The 20,192-nt window shown below is 47.6% G+C and overlaps 1 protein-coding gene across 1 annotated transcript in view; it reads left to right on the top strand.

Moving 5' to 3' along the window:
- The window catches only part of CRAMP1 (cramped chromatin regulator 1), a 1,037,800-nt gene that overhangs the window by 906,454 nt on the left and 111,154 nt on the right, over positions 1–20,192 (top strand). Inside the window, exon 19 of the mRNA XM_078662937.1 lies at positions 13,569–13,733. Within this exon, the coding sequence (XP_078519063.1) occupies positions 13,569–13,733 (165 nt within the window). The remainder of the gene's footprint in view (positions 1–13,568; positions 13,734–20,192) is intronic.

The raw sequence follows: 20,192 nt of genomic DNA, 5'->3' as shown, positions 1-20,192 counted from the left end.
CTAATGCAAAAGTGTGTGGTTCTGCAGCCCTACATGCCAAGAACAGATGCATACTGGTAAGTAGCATTTTCCTTTATGTACATGCTTCATTAATATGTTACAGGAAGGAGATATGCAGTAAGAATGTTTTTGGGATGTGTCTTTTATGCAACACTTGACAAACTGTTGGAATGTTATGTCAGTTGGATGGCAAGGCCTGGAGGTGATAGCTGCTCTTGGGAGTTTACCAGTAAACTTCTGTAATTCAGTTGAGTCTTGGATCTTTCTTTTTACTGAAAAGAGAGTTGTACACCATTCTCAGTCTTTTTCAAGGTCTTTGCGGAGTAGAGCCTAGCTCTTCCTTTGGGTGACCTTCATCCTAGTGCCAGCTTAATGGCCAGTCTAACTCCCAATTCTTCCTTCACCACCCAGCCCAAAGGTGGTAGAGTCTAGCTGTTTCACTCATTAGATAGGTGGTTCTCCATGAGAGGACTACCAAGTTGGTGCGTAAAGTGCTTCAATACTAGAGCAAGTGAAAGAAACCTGCCTCACTTTTTGTTGGAGAAGGCTATACATCAAAGAAATGCTGCAAGTGCAAGCAGTGGCCCACACGGAGTCTCAGTTATCCTCTTCAAGAAAGCTTTCATCTCCAACATTGGACCTTTTATAGGTCTCGCCTATGCAGCGCGCATGCGCTGCTCTAGGAGATGACCTTTACTAATTGATCTCCACTTTTCAAACACTTGTGCTTGAGCTGGCATCCACCTTGCTGGAGCGAGCAGTGGTGCGCCCGGCCACGCTACTTGAAAACCGATTGCAAGCGTGCCGCTGCTCTCTTCCTCAAGGTGAATGCCAGCACAAGCATGAGTGCTTGAAAAGAGCTGTTTGCATTTGCCTGCTCGCGGTCAGCCTCGAAGGGGGCCTTCTTTCACTGTGAGAGTTCACAGCGGCTCACTTTCACAAAGAAGCCTTTGACACGCCACATCTTCCCTTGATTGTGTGTTCTCTCTGTCCTCGCTCAGTGCTGTGAGTAGCTGCATCCTTCCGACACTGAAGGCAATGCCGGACTTCGCCTGGGAAGGAGGTACATGCTGTGTTAACCATGTCCTGCTCCTGTCCTTTCAGCTCTCCAAGGTCGAGCAGTTCAACTCCTTCCTGCGCGAACAGCTTTTTTTTAGTTAGTGTGAAATACATTTAGGATTTAAACACACCCTAATTTCTACTACTCTGCGGGCTTTCATCCGCTCTGCATTTGAATATGAGCTGGCTGTACCTCCGGACCAGGTCAGACAGTTCTGCATCTGGAAGAGTTGTTTATATATAATAGCTGCCTATTGTCAGAAGCATGCTGAAGCGTGGCTGGCTGAGTTCATACAAATCAACAGAGTGAACTCGCCAGCAATATGGGAATATTCCAACAGGTGCTATAAACAAAATAGGATGGTTCTGCGAGGTCAACAGTCACCGTTAGAAGATGCAGTGATCAGAAGGTCAAGAGGTTAAATCTGAGGACGGTACTCTCTGCATTCCATCCTTCTGAAGTTGGTAAATTCAGCAACATTAAATTACTTACATATACCACCAACCTACACACCAGCAAAACACACTACACACATACATCCCACCAACACACATCAAATCACAACTCACCACGACATTCCGCACCATGCCACTGCCCTTACGTCACTTCACTGCGCACATGTAGTGCGAATGAAGGTATCAAAGCACTTTATATAAGTACTAGTTCCATTACAGAAATCTGCCCGGTGGGTGATAATGTGCTGCATGGCTAAACACGTATAAGGTCCCAAAGGTAAGACCTATTGGCCAGTCAATGCTTGTTTATATATTCACATGCTTGAATCATTCCCCGTCGTCAGGCTGGGAATCCCCAGTACATTAAAATAGCATTATACTGTGTAAAAACATGCAACATACAGTATATAATGTAAAAAGGCCAGAGGCCTGAAACAACATAATATGTTTATTAACACCTCATTTGAAAGCCTCCAAACTTCAGCCAATGAGGTGAAAGCCTAAGCACTCTTACTCCCCCTTGAGACCACTGCACATCGGGTGAGGGAGTCCCCTCGTCAGAGCTCGCTCTAAGCTTTCAGTGAACCTTAAATTGTTTCCATTTTAGTCTGCCTTGGATTTGAACCAGCCCAATTTTCAGCACTACTGTTCTTTGAGTTGTTTTTAGGTAAGATTGTTCCAATTTTTTGACCAGGGAGATCATTTTACTGACAAGCAACTGTCACCAACTGTCACCATGTCTGACAAGAAGAAGAGATCTCTTTTTAAAAGCTGTTTATCTTGCGGCAGCAAAAACATTTACACTGATGAGCCACACACTCAATGTATTTATTGTCTTTATCTTAAACATAAGTCAGGAGATTGCATTATCTGTAAGTCTTTTTCCACCGAAACTCTTCAAGGACAGAGAAATCTGTTTGGCATTATTTCTTATGAATAAAGAGAATTATCCTTCCTCTAAAAGAGATACTCCCTCTTAAGGGGAGGCTTCTGTGAGAAGTGCCCCATCTAGCACTTCCATGAAGGCAGCGCACAGGAGGAAGCTTTTACAGCTTGCTGAGCATGATCAATTTGTTACAGCGCTTGCAGCCACCTCCTCTCCTGACAAACCCCGATCTAAGTGCTACAGAGACTTACCTGTTACAAAAAAAAGCCTACATCTTTGAAGGAAACCTGGTCAACGATGAGACAATCGTTGTCAAAAACTTCAACCCCATAGTCAACAACAAAGATACCACACCATCTACTTCGAGCATTCCACTGACACTGAAGAGACCATTGATGACGACCATACCTTTTACGAACAACAAAACGAGATGCCAGTACTGCTCAGTTATTTGATTTAACTTTTGCAAAACGAGAGAACAAACAACTCATTTGCATGGACTACTCTTTCAGTCCTGAGTCTCTTTCAAATAAAGTTTTATTAACTCAAAATTGTATTATTGTGCTTTTTTGTTTTTTCAAGAATTTTTCAAGAAACTTCTATATTTGACAATTATTTACATACAACCAGAAACAATTAAATTCTCATTAGGGGAGGAGGACTTCTAAATTCAATATAAAAATGTGTGAATATGCACAAGAGTGTGGTGAAATAGAAAAAAGAGGAGTCAAGCATACTTCAGTTATCAATCTCAACTATCATACTGTGATTCATTCATAATCAACTTGCTCATACACGCTAACTTATACATCAGACGCACAGGAAGAAAATAAGTAAGTGAAAATCGTTGTTTGGAATGCGTATAGGTGACCCTAAGCTGTTTAGTCTCTTTCTGTTACAAAGGTACCTATCGCAACTGCAATATTTGCTAATCTTTTCAAACTATATGGCCATCAAACAGTCTTATTATTCATGATACTTTATCAATGATTGGCCTAGCAAAGGAAAAACAAGAAAGGGGGTCGACGCGTTTCGAATCCCAAATGTTGAAGGGATCCTCATCAGGACCATGAGTAGAATTAATCTGTAATCTTGGAGACGTCTTGTTTTTGAAGAGAAATTTGTTTGTACACAAGGAATGGGTGGTAATGGTTAGTTATGGAGAGGTGTGGCTCACTGGTTAGAGGCAGCAGACCCCTAAGCAGAAAACGACCCAGGACCAGGGTTCAATTCCCGATGCGGCAGGGTCGTGGACCAGGGTCAAAACGGACTTGATAATTCTTGCCTCGGTGCCTACTCTGACCAGGGAACACACTCGGCAACTCTGGGCATTAAGCTTGCCTCATCTCTACAACGGCCCCCACAGACGCCGGGGATGCCTGGTTTCACCTTGGAGATACCCAGTAAGGGACCATCTCACAGGGAAAACCAGGACGGGTTCCCCAGCGGTCTTCAGCGCCAGGATACTCCATGGAGTCGCAGTGCGCTTTACAAGTACACCCATTTTTACATTTACATTTACATTTATCCCTTGTTCCACTATTCATTTGGCTGTCCTCCCACCGGGTGAACTTCAATTTGTAGTCGGTCTCTTTACTCAATAAGACACGAAGGCTCCTCATCCACAGCGGTGCAATCAGCTGTTCGTGACTGCGGTAGTCAGTCTTTTCTCGTCCTAAGTTTTTTGGCGAAATTCGCCCAAAAACTTTTTTCCTTGTGTACAAACAAATTTCTCTTCAAAAACAAGACATCTCCAAGATTACAGATTAATTCTACTCATGGTCCTGATGAGGATCCCTTCAACGTTTGGGATTCGAAACGCGTCGACCCCCTTTCTTGTTTTTCCTTTGCTAGGCAATCATTGATAAAGTATCATGATTAATAAGACTGTTTGATGGCCATATAGTTTGAAAAGATTGGCAAATATTGCAGTTGCGATAGGTACCTTTGTAACAGAAAGAGACTAAACAGCTTAGGGTCACCTATAAGCATTCTAAACAACGATTTTCACGTACTTATTTTCTTCCTGTGCATCTGATGTATAAGTTAGCGTGTATGAGCAAGTTGATTATGAATGAATCACAGTATGATAGTTGAGATTGATAACTGAAGTATGTTTGACTTCTCTTTTTTCTATTTCACCACACTCTTGTACATATTCACACATTTTTATATTGAATTTAGAAGTCCTCCTCCCCTAATGAGAATTTAATTGTTTCTGGTTGTATGTAAATAATTGTCAAATATAGAAGTTTCTTGAAAAATTCTTGAAAAAACAAAAAAGCACAATACAATTTTGAGTTAATAAAACTTTATTTGAAAGAGACTCAGGACTGAAAGAGTAGTCGAAGGAAATGAGTTGTTTGTTCTCTCGTTTTGCAAAAGTTAAATCAAATAACTGAGCAGTACTGGCATCTCGTTTTGTTGTTCATAGTATTGGCGCAGCCTTACTGCGCTTAAGCCAAACCCTCCTTGTTTATCGACCATACCTTTTACGGCATCACTGTTGAGATCTACAAAGTTAATAATAAACATGGGGGGATTTATTTTCAACTTTGAAGGTCATGGATGTGCCACCAGTACAATTACTGCAATCAGACCAGGAATAAGAGAGTAATGATTATGCCTCAATGACCACTTACAGCCCAACACAATTGGATGTCAGATATGTCCCAGATTTTGAAGGGAACACACTGGATGCTGAGTAGTCCTTTAGTGAATGTGTGTGTCAGCAATACTATAAGTACTCAAATGGATTTAAGGCAGAAACCACCTAGATACTTTAGGGAGACGGATGTGGTCTGAGTGCCAGTGGCCTTCTTATCAAAGTTGCTACAAATGATGGATACTTTTACTACAGTTATTACAGCATCGAGCAACTAATAATTGGGCTTCCCTGCTGCTCACATCCTTCTGCATTCTCCGACTGCTTCTTTGCCAGTTTTGCCTCCAAGACATCCATCCCCTCTACCCCCTCCTACCCCAAGTTCATGGTGAGACATGGATGATGATGATGTTTAGTCTAATGGTTCTACCTATTCTGATGTTGAACGAGGGGAAGGTGAACTTCCAGCAGGCAGTGATGGTAGGGATGATAATGGCTGAGATTTAATTGTCCCAGGTGGAAATTCCACAAGATGCTACAGATATCTCCAATTCTCATGTGTTGAGTGCAAGGGTTGCCAAGAAAATCAATCTACCAATGGCCCCTGTAGATCACCACATTTTCTCTATGACTTCAAAGCACAATCTCAGAAATATGTTACATCCATATCTATTTTTGACCGTCTGATTAGAAGGTCTGAAATTAATGAAAAACTCTTGCTACCTTTCTAGCTGGGACACCTCGTCTGGAAAAGAAATGCAAAGCCCCAGATTCAGCTCCAACTTGTCATACTAGACCAGATTCAGTAATTGCTTCAGGGGCTGAAAGAAGAACCAAGACTCCAATAACACTGTTAGATAGTTCGCCAGACAAGGATAGCAAGCCCATTGACAAACTGGCCAGTAGAATTCCCTCTTTATCAGCAACATCAGTTAAGACAGTCAATGCCCTGGTGATTCTAGGTAGTTATGATAGCCAAATGTGGCATGACATAGCTCCCTTCCTGGATTTTATTTTTGAGGATAAGATGGAAACTTCAAGAGCTATCCTAAAGGAAGGATAACTAACTTCTTCCATTATTGACCATAGAGGATATGTTGGAGTCCATTCAGAGACCCCTCATTTGTCCACCAAGAAAGGAGCATCATTTTCATGTGAAAGAGCTGCATGTGGAAATGCTCATGCTTCTTTCTAAAGGAGCCATAGAAATTGTTTCCAAATCCCAAAGAAATTACAGTTTTCATCCCAGGTTCTTCCTAATAAAAATGAAGACTGTCTTCTTTTCTACTAGCAGCTCCTTCAAATGAAGATGAGGCTCCTTTCATGGTGGACAAATTAGGGGTCTCTGAATTAACTCCAATGTGTGCCATGGCTGGACACACGTGTCTGATGTTATTTTCAGAGAGCTGAACAAGTATCTAAAGAAGCTGTTATTTCATTTGATCTCACTGGACCTTTGGGATGTTTACTTCCACATACCCATTCATCAAAAATACAGGAAGTACTTTTCTGTTCTCAGTAGCAGGGCAGCACTACCAGTTCATGGCACCCATTGGGACTAAAATAACTGCCTAGAATGTTCACCAAATTTCTTGCTCCCGTTGTTACTTTTCTCTGGAGAGGTCACCAGGTGTTCCTATTCCTGGACAACTGGTTAGTCAAAACGGCCATCCAGCGAAAAAACAAAAGCTTCCACAAATTCTTGCATCAATCTGTTAAGGAGATTAGATCTCACCTTGAACAGGGAGAAATCAACTTTGGTCCCTGAAACAAAGATCCAATTTCTGGGAGCTATCCTCTACACTGAGGTGGGGCAAGCCTTTCCATCAGCAGAAAGAGTGAGAAAGTTACAGACCGTGTCAAAGACTATTGTAGGAAAACAATCAATCGAAGTGGGGCAATAAATGTCCCTAATATGTATAATGGCATCATGTATAGGTCTCATTCCATTTTGCAGGCTTCTTATGAGACCTGTTCAGCAAGAGCTGGATTTGCAATAGAAGCAGGTGGAAGGCTCATGGGAATGCCTTCGGGCTTTAAGACGTGCTCGTCTTATGCGCGCCAGATGTCGGCGACGGATCCTCATCCCATCTGCATCTGGTGTTTGGGAGAACACCACGACTCCACTGATTGTGAGACGTGCCAGCAGATGAAACCGAAGTCCCGGCGGGAGCGCCGGATGAAACTTCTTTCAGCCTGCATGTCCAGGTCGGCGGCGTCACCACGCCCGGCTCCAGCAGAGGGTTTCAGGAATCGCCGCCTCTGTCTTCGACATTGTCCTTCACCCAGGACGCAAGAGCGTCGCTCACCTGTCGGTAAGTGTCGCAGTTTGTCACCGAGGGTTGGTTCCCGGCCTTTTGGGGGAGCGGGCTCTCCACGGGTGGTGTGGCCCGCATGTTGTCCCCCTATCTGCCGTTTCCTGGTGTGGGGGCGTCTAGAGCCCAGATAGAGAGATATGCAGCGGCCTTGCAGGCCTCGCTGGCTCCTCTTCCTCCTCCTTCCCCTCCTGGGACGTCTGCGGATCCCTTGCCGTGTGCAGGGCCCTCTGCGGCGTCGCTGGTGGCTCCGGCGACGGCACCGCCTGGCTCGGATCCAGGTTTGGAGGATGTGGTGCCGTTGGGGTGCGGCCCTTCGGGGGTCCCTTCTTCGGACCACAGCGCCTCTGCTTCGCTGCAAACTCCTGCGGGAGTCCCTGTGGTGTCGCGGGAGGTCGCCGGGGCTCGGGTGGCATCCCCGAGTCGCCCTCAGGACAGGCGGTGGACTTGTCCGAGGCAGAGGTGATGCCGCTTAGGCGCCGGCGGCTGCTGGCCCAGGCGGCGTCACAGGGGCTGGCGAAGGGCCCTTCTCGTCCCGTCACGGTCCGTTGCTGGCAGGGACCCCCTCGTCCATCCCCGGGTCCCTCTCGCCCCTCCACGCAGGCGGCTGCCTCGTCGGAGGTCGGGTCGCCGCCTTTCTGGCGTTGTTCCTTCGCCGCCTCGGCCCAGCCCCGGTCTCCTGCGCTGTGGCCGTTCCGGCGTCTCCCCTGGCGCCAGACGACGATGACCTGCCTCAGATAGCTGATTCTATGGCGCCAGGCCGACAGCTGGTCGTTGACTCGTCTTCGGATGCCTCCTCTTCTCCAGAGGTTCGGCGCCTGCTGGTTTCATCCTCGCCGGAGATGGGCCGCCGCGTCGTGGCTTTTTTCCCCAACGTCGTCTTAGGACGGCTCCTCCCCGCGGCCACGGTCTTCGCCGGAGGCGCCGCAGGTCCCCCACTCCTCAGTCCCTCTTCCTCCTTTCTGGACCTGGCCCTTCCTTCCTCCGGTTGGCTTGGGGGACGGCCGCCTTAGCTTGCAGCCGTCCCCTACTGAGGAGCTGCTTTCTCAACCGCGGGGCCCTACGGAGGCGGGTGCTGCCTTTGCTTGTGCTGTTTCCATGGCTCTGGGAATCTTGCGCATGGGTGATCCAGCTGCCCATTTCCCCACAGATCAACTTTTGGAGGTCCTCCATCAGTGTTCTGGTGGTAGGGAGCTGCTGCTTCCCTTCGAGGGTTCGCTCCATTCTTCTCTTCTGGGGGCTTGGTGCCGCCCCGCCACGGGGGACCCGGTGCCCCAACACCCTCTGCACCGCCACCATCCGGCACCGTGTGATCCTGTGTGTCTTTCCTTCCACCCTTCTACCAGGGGCCCTCTTTTGCAGAATGCCTTCCCCTCTCTACCACCGCTGTTGTCTCCCCCTTTGCGGGAGGCCCGCTGGCTTGACTCCTGGGGGCGTAATGTATTCACCTCCACCAGTGCGGCTCTGCAGGCTCTTAACACTCTGTGTGTTTTGGCTAGGGTCACTTCTTGCTTGTGGGACTCGGCGGAGTCCCTTATGTCTGCCGCTTCTCAGGAGGGTGCCTGTGTTGATCTGCGGCACCATGTGTTGGATGGCAGGGAGCTGGCGGCGTTTATTCTTCGCTCCGCTCTGGACATCTCAGAGGTGCTTGGTCGTGCCATGGCTTCTTCTGTAGCACTTTGTTGACATGCCTGGTTTGGGACAGTGTGTTCCCAGAGAATGTTTGAGAGTGGCTGGTGGACCTTCCTTTCGATGGCGCTCTTTTTTTGTTCCACGCCCCTGTGGACCCTGCTATTCAGAGGTTCTTGGCGGGGCTTCGGCCTTCTCCTCCTCCCCCTCGGTGACCTGTGAGTTGATCTGGTTTTCGGGAGGTGTTCTTCTGTTGGGGAGGGTCGCCCCAGTTGTGTGATCTGTGTGTTTACTGTGCATTCGAGTCCTTCTTCTTCGGACTATGGTGCTGTTGGCTGCTGGCTGGCCCTTTTTTGAATGTGTTTTTTTGGTGGGGCTTTTGCTAAGCCATGTTGGCCCTTAGACTAGGCCTTCTGTTATTCTTATTGGCGGATTGGCAAGCCGTCTGCGGGTTCTCCACAGGCCTTTCTGTTGTCCTCTGCTGCGGAATGCTTTTTTTTCCCTAAGAGGGTTCCCATGTCTTGGGACGTGACATGCCCTATGTGGGGTAATGGTAGTTATTATATAGCTCTGTCATGTGCTGGGGGGGGTGGTCGCCTTTCAGGCCTCTGCTCTCCATGGTGTTACTGTATGTTGGAGGTGCGATCCTCTTGCTGATAGATTTGGATTAGCTTGAGTTGCCCCCCGGGCTGTGTTTCTCCGAGGTCGCTGTGTTGTTGGCCTGGTCTGGCCTGCTGTCTGTGGCCTTGCATCATGGCTCTGCCTAGTTCCACTTCTTTTTGGGCCGTGTGTGCGGACTTCTGCCTTGGGGACGTGTCCGGGGCCTTCATGTTCTTCCTGGCCTCTGTCTTCGGCTGGCGTCTGGCTTGCCCTGAATGCACTGTTCTGTGGTGGTGTCTGCGTCTGGCCCTGCTTGCCGGTGCCGACCTACTGTTTTATGCACCATTGTGCCTTCTGGCACTTTAGCCGGAAAGTCCTCCTTGCCTTGTCCGATTCTTCCAGTGGGCCCTGCCTTCAGTTCTGCCTCTCCTCCCTAGGGGTTGAGCTGGTTCTTGACTTCCTTGTCCCTCTTCGGGCGCAGTCTGTCCCTGCAGTATGTTGGGCGGTACTCCCTGGGTGACCTTGGGCTTACCTTTCTGCTTCCGCCTGCCTTATTGTTGAAGGCGCCGTTCTGTCTGGCCTGTTGCCTTCTGGCTGTGTTAGGCTTGGCTGCCCTCTTCACTGGGCGTGTTCCTGGTGGGGGGCTTGCCTTTGCTCTACCTCTTCTCCTTGGAGTCTCTAGGTTGCTCTTCTTCCTAGGTGCTCCTCTTCCTTGTTTGGGCCTTGGGGCTTCCGAGGGAGGTTCTTGATACCTTGAATGGGTGTGGGGCGCTCTGGCCTCCTTTCACCTTGCCCTAGTTGCTCCTGCTAATGGACGGCGGGCTGCCTCTCTTCTTATCTTCCAGCATCCCCTCTGGGGTTGGTGGTCTTCTAGATGCAGGGGTTCCCCTTGCCTGGGGGGACAGGGCTCTTTTACCTGTCCGTTGGCCTTGTCCCCTGTGGGACCCTCTATTATGTCCAGGCTGGTGGGGTCCTCTCGCAGACCCTCCTTCCCTTTGGGTATGGCTAGAGTATCTATTCTACGTTAAGGAATCTGCTGCTAGTAGTCTCTATCATTTGTACTAGTTACTTACCTTTGGTAACAATGTATCTGGTAGAGTCGATTCTAGCCGCAGATTCCTTCACAGCCCGCCCTTCCTCCCCGTTCTGCGAGGACCTTTGGCTTGGTCTTCTGCATTCTGTGGGTGGCTATGTCTTCAGTGAGTGCATTTTGTCGCTCTTTCTGACAGGATGTTCATGTTGTTTATTTGTTCCTTTCCTCCCTTTTTGGCACATTGGAAGATAGGTTTATAGGTACTTCTGTGCCCTTGTGCTCTAGTTGCCCCAGGATGGGGCCCACCATCTACACCCTCCCCTTCCCCTTTCATTACTAGGGGTTCTGGCTCCTTTGCTATCTTCTAGGTTGGGGTATTTTGGCCGTGCCTCTGCCCCTGTTCCTTATGGGGGTTGTCACATTCTGTGATGGGGCTGTCTTGGAGTCTTGTCATACTTTGTTTGTCCCGAACTGGTTCCGCTTCATTGTTATTGGTTGGGGTTTTGGTCCTGCTGCATGTTATGACATTTTTTCATATATTCTTTGTCTCTGGGGGGTGGGGGGGGGGCTGCTATCTCCGTACTGGCAGGGTTGCTGTTCAGGGCTGTGCTCTGTTCTTTCTTCTTTCCCTGCCTTTGGGTGCTGCAGTGTCTGGCGCTGCTCCTTATGGTGTTGTTCCTCACCATTCCCTTTTCCAATTTTCTGCTCTTTCGCACACTGTTCCTATACTCTCACAGTTTTGTCTGATGGCTCCGCGTTGTGGCGCGGAAATGTTCTCCGAAGAAAATGGACGTAGGCGCGCCGGAGTGGGACTTATGTGACCTCGCTGGCATCACGTAAGCGGACAACGCCAGGGCAGAGTCACATGATGCCGGCGTGCAGGGATGCTGTGGCAAAAATCCCAGATCCAGTCTCACACCTGGGGATAATTCTATGTTAAGGAATCTGTGGCTAGAATAGTCTCTACCAGATACATTGTTACCGAAAGTAAGTAACTCGTACGTTATTGCTCACCATGGATGCATCCATGGACGGATGGGGAGCCCACCTGCAAGAGGTTTCTACCAGAGACATTTGGTCAGATACAGAGAAAAAGCTCCACATCAGTGTGTTGGAATTCACACCATAAGAATAGGGTTACAAGTGTTCCTTCCCAGATTGTCTGGTCAGCTGGTCCTACTCGGAACAGACAACTCAGCATCCATGTTCTACATAGCCAAGCAGGGAGCGGCAAGGCCCAAGATCGTTTCAGAAGAAGCTCAGTTACAGTGGAAGTGGGCCATTTCTCGCATTGCTCTGGAACATCTACCAGTCTGGCAGAACGAACAGGTGAATGCACTCACCAGGCAAGTGACCTATTGTTACTAGTGGAAATCAGGACAGGAAAAGGTGGATTATATTTTCAATCAGTAGTGTCACCCCACAATCGATCTGTTTGCCCCTCCAAACAAACAAAAAATGCCCCTGCTTCGTAAGTAGGTTATGGAATCCAGAGACAATGGGCAATGCTCTTTCAATCAGTTGGTCAAAGACTTTTGCCTGCATTTTTCCTCCTTTTTATCCATGATCCCCAGGGTGTTGAAGAACTTGAAGATAGACCATTGCAATCCTATGTTCCTTGCTCATGGTGTGGCTTCACCAGTACTGGTACAGTGAGCTGCTGCAGTTGTCAGCACATCCCTCCATTCCTTTGAAGGTGCATCACAGGTTATTGTCCAGACATCTTTTCCACTATCCCAAGTCGCTGAATTTGACAACATGGTACCCGACCGCTTAGAATATTTCCGTATGGATCTCCCACAAAAGTGCATACAGATTCTGGCTCAGGTTCCTACTCCAGCGACCCATAAGGCATACAACACTACGTGTAAGTGTTTCTGTGTCTGGTGCAGGAATAATAGTCATCATCATTTTCAAATAAAGCCTTCTCAGATCCTGCCATATTTGTTACGTTTGTCCAAAGCCCCACCGGAAAATAACTCAGTAGGGGCGAATGGGAAAGGGACATTACCTGCCCCCGCCCTTCTCCCCTTCGGTGCTGATGACGAAGCGAAGGGGCAAGTAAATCTTGGAAGGATGATCACCAATTTCAGGATATTGTCATGGAATGTAGCGGGAGTCCGCTCAAAGTGGAGTAATGAGGATTGGTGCATATGTTTTTACCTGTGTACTCCTATCTTAATGTACCTGGGATTCCCAGCCTGAAGATGGGAAATGATTCAAGCAGATGGATATATAAAAGATACCAATGTTGGAGAACTGAAGTTACAGGTGAGTACCTAATTCCTTTCTTTGGGTGGTAGCTCCTTCCCTGAAGAAGCATCATAATGTGGTCCTGGATCCTCTTGCTCAGTGCTTCCTTTCAGACTCTGTCACTGTGATTAGTTAATCTTACAAGCACTTATTTTCACCACGGTTCCCCATTAGCTACCTTTGGCTCCAGGATGATGGGTTCCATGGTGGACCTGCCTGATGCTTCACATTCTTTGGCTCACACTTAGTTGAATATTAAGATGCACCAGCCTGCCCCTCTTCCCTTAAATGTGGGTTTGTGTCTTAGCAACATGCTATTTCCCCACCTGAGTTTTGGATAATTTCTGGAAGTATTGATTGGCAAAATGAGTGGCTGGAATGTTTTGGGGCTGCTACTTCTGAATTACAATATCCACAAGTCATAGCAGTATCTGCACAGCTTCTGGCAGTGTTGGCCTTTCTCATCTCTGCACCCTGATACGATTTGAATTACTATATTGTCCACCTTGTTTTTGTTTCCATCATTGTAAATGTACTTTCAAAGCGGTCTGTGTTGTATGCAGCTTTAGAACATATTATCTGATCCATAACGTTATTTGTTGATGAGAGTTGTTATCCAGTTTTAACATTACCACAGATTTTGGCCCCCGGTATGTGCATTAATACTAGTTGTAATATTAAGGACATACGATTTTGCTTGGTTTTATATGTAATTTGATTCCCTTCTTGCAGGTGAAGGGACAACACTATCTCCTGCTAAGCTCAATGGAAGTGACAGTTCAAAGAGCCTTCCTTCTCCTTCGTCCAGCCCACACCAGAACTGGATTGCCTCTCCTAGTCATGATCCACATTGGTACCCCAATGACTCCACTGATTCTTCACTCAGCAGCCTATTCTGTGAGTACCTACTCACCAATAAAATTGGTGCTATAATAAAAGCCAGGGAACTTTGTACATTCAGGGAGATGTTTTCTTGAGGTCATACATAATAACTCTCCATGATCATCATAATATATGTTTTTGTGGTATTTACAAAGAAAGAATATTTTTCTGCTGTTAAGTGGGTGAGCTAATATTAGTCTTTGTTTGGTTTGTGGAGCATGTTTTGGAAGTTATTACTTTTAAAAGTTCATAGTTTTGTTATGACTGTCATTGGTAGAAACTGGCAGTTAGAGCGGGGAATGGTGGTCATTTGTTTTTATGGATGGGATTTCCTCGACGCATTAGAGCAACAGAATATACCAGACAGCTGTATGATCTTACATCTTTTGAGTGTACAAGGATGATGAGAAATTATAGCTGGTAACTGGAGTGTAATTGCCCAATATCATTTGTTGCTCAGCCCCTCGGGAAGTACCAGTATACCTCTTTACATGCATTTCTCATTACATACAACAATGAATACCAGTGCTGCAGGACATTCTGGTTGCTTTCAGTCTTCTTTTTATTTATTTTTTTAATTCAGGGCAAGCAGGTGCAAAACCAACAAAAACCATCAAGTTGTCCAAAGTTATGCATCTACTTTCAACAAATTGAAAACCTCATGAATATCTCCAGAATTTACACTAGATCCATTTTATTACTTTTTTCCAAGCAGTTTCTCTTGCAGTCCGCACATTCAGACTCCAGAATATCCCACACGATGATAACCTTGAGGAGGCAGACAACTTAGTCCACCTGCATTATACTGAAGCTGGACACTACCTGGGTTTACAAAATGCTATTGGCCTATAAACCTCTTGTGAGACAGCCAGTCTCCCCGACTTCACGTCCCAACACCCCCACAACTTATAAAATTGCCTCTTTCCCAGTGTGTTGTCCACACAATGGCAATAGTACTAGACTTACAACTATTTATACAAAAGCCAACTTATTGATGGGGCTCTCGCAGCCTGGGCCTGCTACGTCAGAGTCCTTCTTAACATCAAACGAGACCTTAACAATCCCCTGAAGGCATTATGGTCGAAGTTGTGTTCGGTTTCTTCGGTCAGTCGCCCAATAGCCTAGTGACCTTGTCTAGCTCATGAAGAGCCGGCCTCTCTGACTCCGCTCCTAACTCCAGAGAACTTGGTTGTCCAGGTTTCTACAAGTAAAGTCATCCCTAATGCATTTCCTTCTGCACCACCAGATAGTAATACAAGCGCATAGATGTATTTGACAAAAGGGTTTTCCTATTCACCAGCTTGGCCCTTAGGTCCTTAAACTCTGTCTCACACACCCTTTGGGACATGGCCAGCAAGATCTTGCTTACAGTGTAGGAAAGTGTCTCTTTTTGACATGGTCACCTACCACTTTTTGCTCACTGGTACTGAGTCATTGGTCCCATAGCCATAGAAGCACCTTGGGCACATTTCATGTTCACAGCATGCAATGTAAATTTGTCACATACTCTCACCGAGAATTAAACTTTCGCCATTCATGAATTCTTCACTGCGAATGCGAATGTAGTAAATTTGATTCTTCCAGTCATGGTTTCATAGCCATAGAAGCACTTTGGGCATGTTTCACGTCCACAGCATGCAATGTAAATTTGTCACAAATTCTCATCGAGAATTAAACTTTCGCCATTCATGAATTCTTCACTGCGATTGCGAATGTAGTAAATATGATTCTTCCAGTCACTACGCCTGAATCTCTCACTGCGATTTCGAATGTAGAAATGTGGTCGATCTGCCTACTTGGTACTTTAAACTGGTTATTTTCTGTTTTTCTCCCTGTTTTTTCCCTTAACAGGCGCAATTAATGTTCTATCCAGGCAACTATTTTGTTAAAGTCCTGATGATGATCCCAATTAATTAGAGCGCGGGATCGAAACGTCGACCTTTCTTAGCAGACGTACTGTTGACCATTTGTATTATTGTATGTATGTTCTGCTCTGGGAAACATTGTTATATCATTTGACCCTTACAGTGCCCAGATCGCTCACTTCTCTGTTGCCTGAAGTATTTCTCTCTTACTTCCTTTAACTTTTTCCCTTTATTTCTAAACTTTTATAAATGGCACAGGACTGTGCCTCACAGTAAAAATTGTCTGTTGTAAAAATGTATTTAAAAACCGAAAAATATTTATACTAATCTATAATTTCCTCCCCGGCTGGGCGAGAAAAAACGTATAGTAGCTTATTGTGGTCTATACTATAGAAATAGCTTATCTGTTTAAGCTCTGGACCTCTTGTTCTTCATAATAGCAATAACCCATGGTCCACAGCTACCTATTGGGTCCCCCCTTGTTTTCAATAAAGCAGCACATAAACTGGCACCGAGGAGCAATAGAGACACCGCCGACACCACCCTGCCAACGGGCATCACAGGGAGAAACAGAGCGAAGGCGCAAGATGAAGGCGCTGCCGCCGATTTTCAATCCACTGGATCGGAGGATCCGCTGACCTCCTCGAACATGGAGTTCATACCACCACCGGGCAAATGCTCGCAGGACGCCAAATTAGACCATATCCTGGCGGAAATTAAGGCATCCAGAGAGGCACTAGAACTGCGGATGGATAACATGGCGACTGGCCTTTCGCTTCTCAGAGCTGACCATAACAAGCTGGCGGAGAAAGTCTCGGAGCACAGGATTGCCCTTGATGATCTGATACCGCAACAGACGGACCACTCCACGAAAATTGAGTCCATGGAGAAACAGATTAAACTGCTCTGGGACAAGATGGACGACGCAGAAGGGCCGGCCCGCCGCAACAATGTGCGAATATTGGGAACTCCGGAACGAAGCGAGGGGAGGAATCCTACGCAGTTTGTTGAAGACTGGCTGAAGAAGATTGTTGGCCCACAGGACCTTACCCCACTTTACAGTGTGGAGAGAGCCCACAGAATGCCTGCGATTCCACCTAAACCAGGAGCGCCGCCACGTCCACTCATAGCGCGTTTGTTGCATTATAAGGACAGGGACTCGGTGCTGAGAGTGGCGAGGGAGAAGGCACCGCTGAGGTATGAAGACAAGACTATATCGGTGTACCCAGACTTTACCCCGACAGTGCAGAGAGCTAGATCAACATTTCTGGTGGTAAAACGCAAGTTGCGGGACAGAATTTTGAAATACGCATTGTTGTTTCCAGCACGCCTCAAAATAATGCATGAAAACAAGTCCTTGTTCTTTGACACACCAGAAGAAGCGGCGGAATGGATGGAAGGGACTCTGTCTCCGCCTACTACGCAGGACCCGCTAAGTGAGGATCGAGGAGGACAACCTTCACACAAGGGGAATCGACACCGCACTACCGTACAAGGAGGCCGCGTGAAGGGCTCATCGGCAAGTGGCGGGGCAGAGTCTACCCGCTCAGGGAAATCGGCTAAGATAGGCCAACTGACGGAGGCTGCGCTGGCTGCACACGATGCGAGGGATAAACCGACTGCAGGCAGCCAAACCGGTACCCATACGGAGGTGTCGGGCTCGGCTGACAGCATACAGCTCTTTCCTAAGATCACGGGCCAGGTGGCGAACCACTTATGATTACGCTTTTGGAAGACTCCGAATGGTAACGTATGAGAATTGCACGGGAGGCGGTTGGGTGGCTGGGGGGGGGAGAACACACTTGACTACGGCACGCTGAAGCAACACCAGCGGGCTTCGGGCAGGACGCGTGGCTTACACTCCCCCAGTGCATAGCCATGTTCCAGTTTTGTCCCTGCCCCTGTTGGGCAATACTGTTTGGACCTCAGGGGGTTTCACTTGGGGACCTTGAAGTTAGGGGGTTACGAGTAGTTATGGCACTGAAGTTACCGGCTTTACAAAACACACTTTTACTGGTCTGGAGCCCAACGCATGTACTTACCGCAGACCGAAATGGGTGCTCTTAACAACTACAAACTGTGCACCTGGAATGTCCGAGGTATGGGGTCAATACATAAGAGACACAGGATTTTAGCACAGCTCAACAGGAGGAATGTAATGATAGCTTGCCTCCAGGAAACCCACCTAAACAGTGCAGAGGGCGCGAAACTCCTTAAGAAATGGAAGGGGCAGCTGTTTGCTACCTCTTACTCTGTGTTCTCGAGAGGGGCGGCGATATGGATCAGGAACTCAGTCCCATTTAAGTTGCTGGAGGAGAGGTTGGACAAAGACGGCAGATACGCATTCGTACGTGGGTTGTTAGATGGCTCCCCCGTGGTAATTAGCAGTGTTTATGCCCCAAACACAGGCCAATCAGACTTTTTGACTGTCATGAATGGGGTATTGGCGGATTGGATAGAATATCGTTGGATCATAAGCAGAGACTTCAATGCAGTATTGGACATCTCTATAGACAGGTCGCACCCACCTCTTCAAAACGCTGAGAGCAGAAGACAGGCTGATGCGCTTGCGCGGTGGGCGGAGGGATGGGATTTAAAGGATGCATGGCGCTGCAAACACTTGCTGAACAGAGAATACACTTTCTACTCCCCACCCCATAGGCTGCACACCAGAATTGATCACGTATTCTGTGCTACACCACTACTAGGGGCGATAGTCATAGCGGAGCACATGGGCAAGACTCTTTCTGACCACAATCCAGTAGAGGTTACACTACAATGGGGGAAGGCCCCGACACCTATCCCAACGTGGCGCCTCCAGCCGGAGCTGCTGGAGGATTCGGTATTCCGTGCATTCCTAGCTGACGCAATAACGAATTATTTTAACACAAATGCAGGCTTGGCTAGCTCTAGACAGCTAGAATGGGACGCCTTTAAGGTGTACATCAGAGGGGAAGCGATGAGCACTAGAGTGGGCATGAGGCATATTGTAATGGACAGGCTTCGAGAGTTAGAGGGGCGTCTGGCTATGCTTGAAAGCGAGGCTGCAGGTACGAACATACCCTTTACACCACTACAGGAGGCAAATATACAGCACGCTGAGTTACTAGAAGAACTGCGGGTGCTGGACTATAGAGAATACACGAGCAGACAGCATGTGCAGGCGGAAAGGTCAGGGCCCCTGCTAGCCCGGATGGTTCGGGATGACCCAGTACCTATGCCTATTCTGGAAATTATTGATCAGGGGGGAACACATGTTGAGACACAGCTAGACGTTAATAATGCCTTCAGGGACTACTATGAAACACTGTATGGCCCACACCTACCACTGTCTGAACTAGCCTTTGAAGAGTTTATGGAGGGGCTAAATATACCGAGGCTTAAGGAACATCAGAGTAAAGAGTTATCGCGCCCTATCACAATTGCGGAGATACGCCAGGCCATGAGTGCACTCCCACGTAACAAAACCCCTGGAACAGATGGCCTACCGGCAGAGTTCTATGGGGCCTTTATCGATTTGCTGGCTCCACGTTTGCAAGTAATGTATCAGGAAGCGCTGAAGGCGAGGGGATTACCACAATCGTCATTGCAAGCACTAATAGTCTCACTGTTGAAGCCGGGAAGAAACGGCTTACACCTTGCTAACTATAGACCTCTGTCATTACTAAATACGGATTATAAGATATTGAGTAAAATCCTTGCGACGAGACTGGCCCAGTATATCCCACAACTGATCCACCCTGACCAATGTGGATTTGTACCCGGCAGGAGTATGGCTATGAACCTGCGGAGGCTTGGCCAACTCATGCTCGGCGAACAAGTACTGATGGGAACGGAGGGATGTATTTCTATGGATCTGAAGCAGGCATTTGATTCCCTCAGATGGGACTATATGTTAGCAACATTCCGGAACTTCGGGATTCCGCCCGAATATATTGCATGGGTCCAGTTATTATATACCCGACGGTCTGCCCGGGTCCGCACGAACAGATGCATTTCAGCGCCGCTGGACATAGCAAAGGGGACGAGGCAAGGATGCCCGCTATCCCCTCTGTTGTTTATTCTAGCGCTGGAGCCACTGCTCTGCAAGCTCCGTATATCAGCACACCATAGAGGCATACGAAGGGCTGGGACAAGTCACGTGGTATCAGCGTATGCAGATGATATCATTCTATACCTACATGATTTAAGGGGGGAGCTGAACCCCATCCCTGCAATCTTTGAAAACTTTAGAGCACTGTCGGGTCTCACCATTAATGAGAATAAATCATACGGGTTCTGTTTCGCCGCCTCTGGAGTGACCACCCAATTGCCCTTTGCGCCACACGCCTTCCAGATGGCGGAGACAACATTCCGCTACCTGGGTATCCAAGTGTACAGGGAGGCGAGAGACATGCTGGATGGCAACCTGGGTAGGGCAGTTACAGCGCTGAAATCGCAAGTACAATTCTGGACTGCGTTGCCACTGACGGTAGCGGACAGAGTGGCCATCTCTAAAATGGTGGTCCTCCCCCGCCTAATTTATTACTTCACGAGCTTGCCATTCCTAATCCCTGCCCCATTGTTTAAGAGGTTGAATACTTTACTGACGGAACTGGTGTGGGGGACG

Source organism: Lissotriton helveticus, chromosome 10 (genome assembly GCF_964261635.1).
Source record: "Lissotriton helveticus chromosome 10, aLisHel1.1, whole genome shotgun sequence".
In the NCBI taxonomy this organism is placed as follows: Eukaryota; Metazoa; Chordata; class Amphibia; order Caudata; family Salamandridae; genus Lissotriton; species Lissotriton helveticus.
Note: the sequence above shows the minus strand (reverse complement) of the source record. Positions and strands in the feature narration are given on the sequence as shown.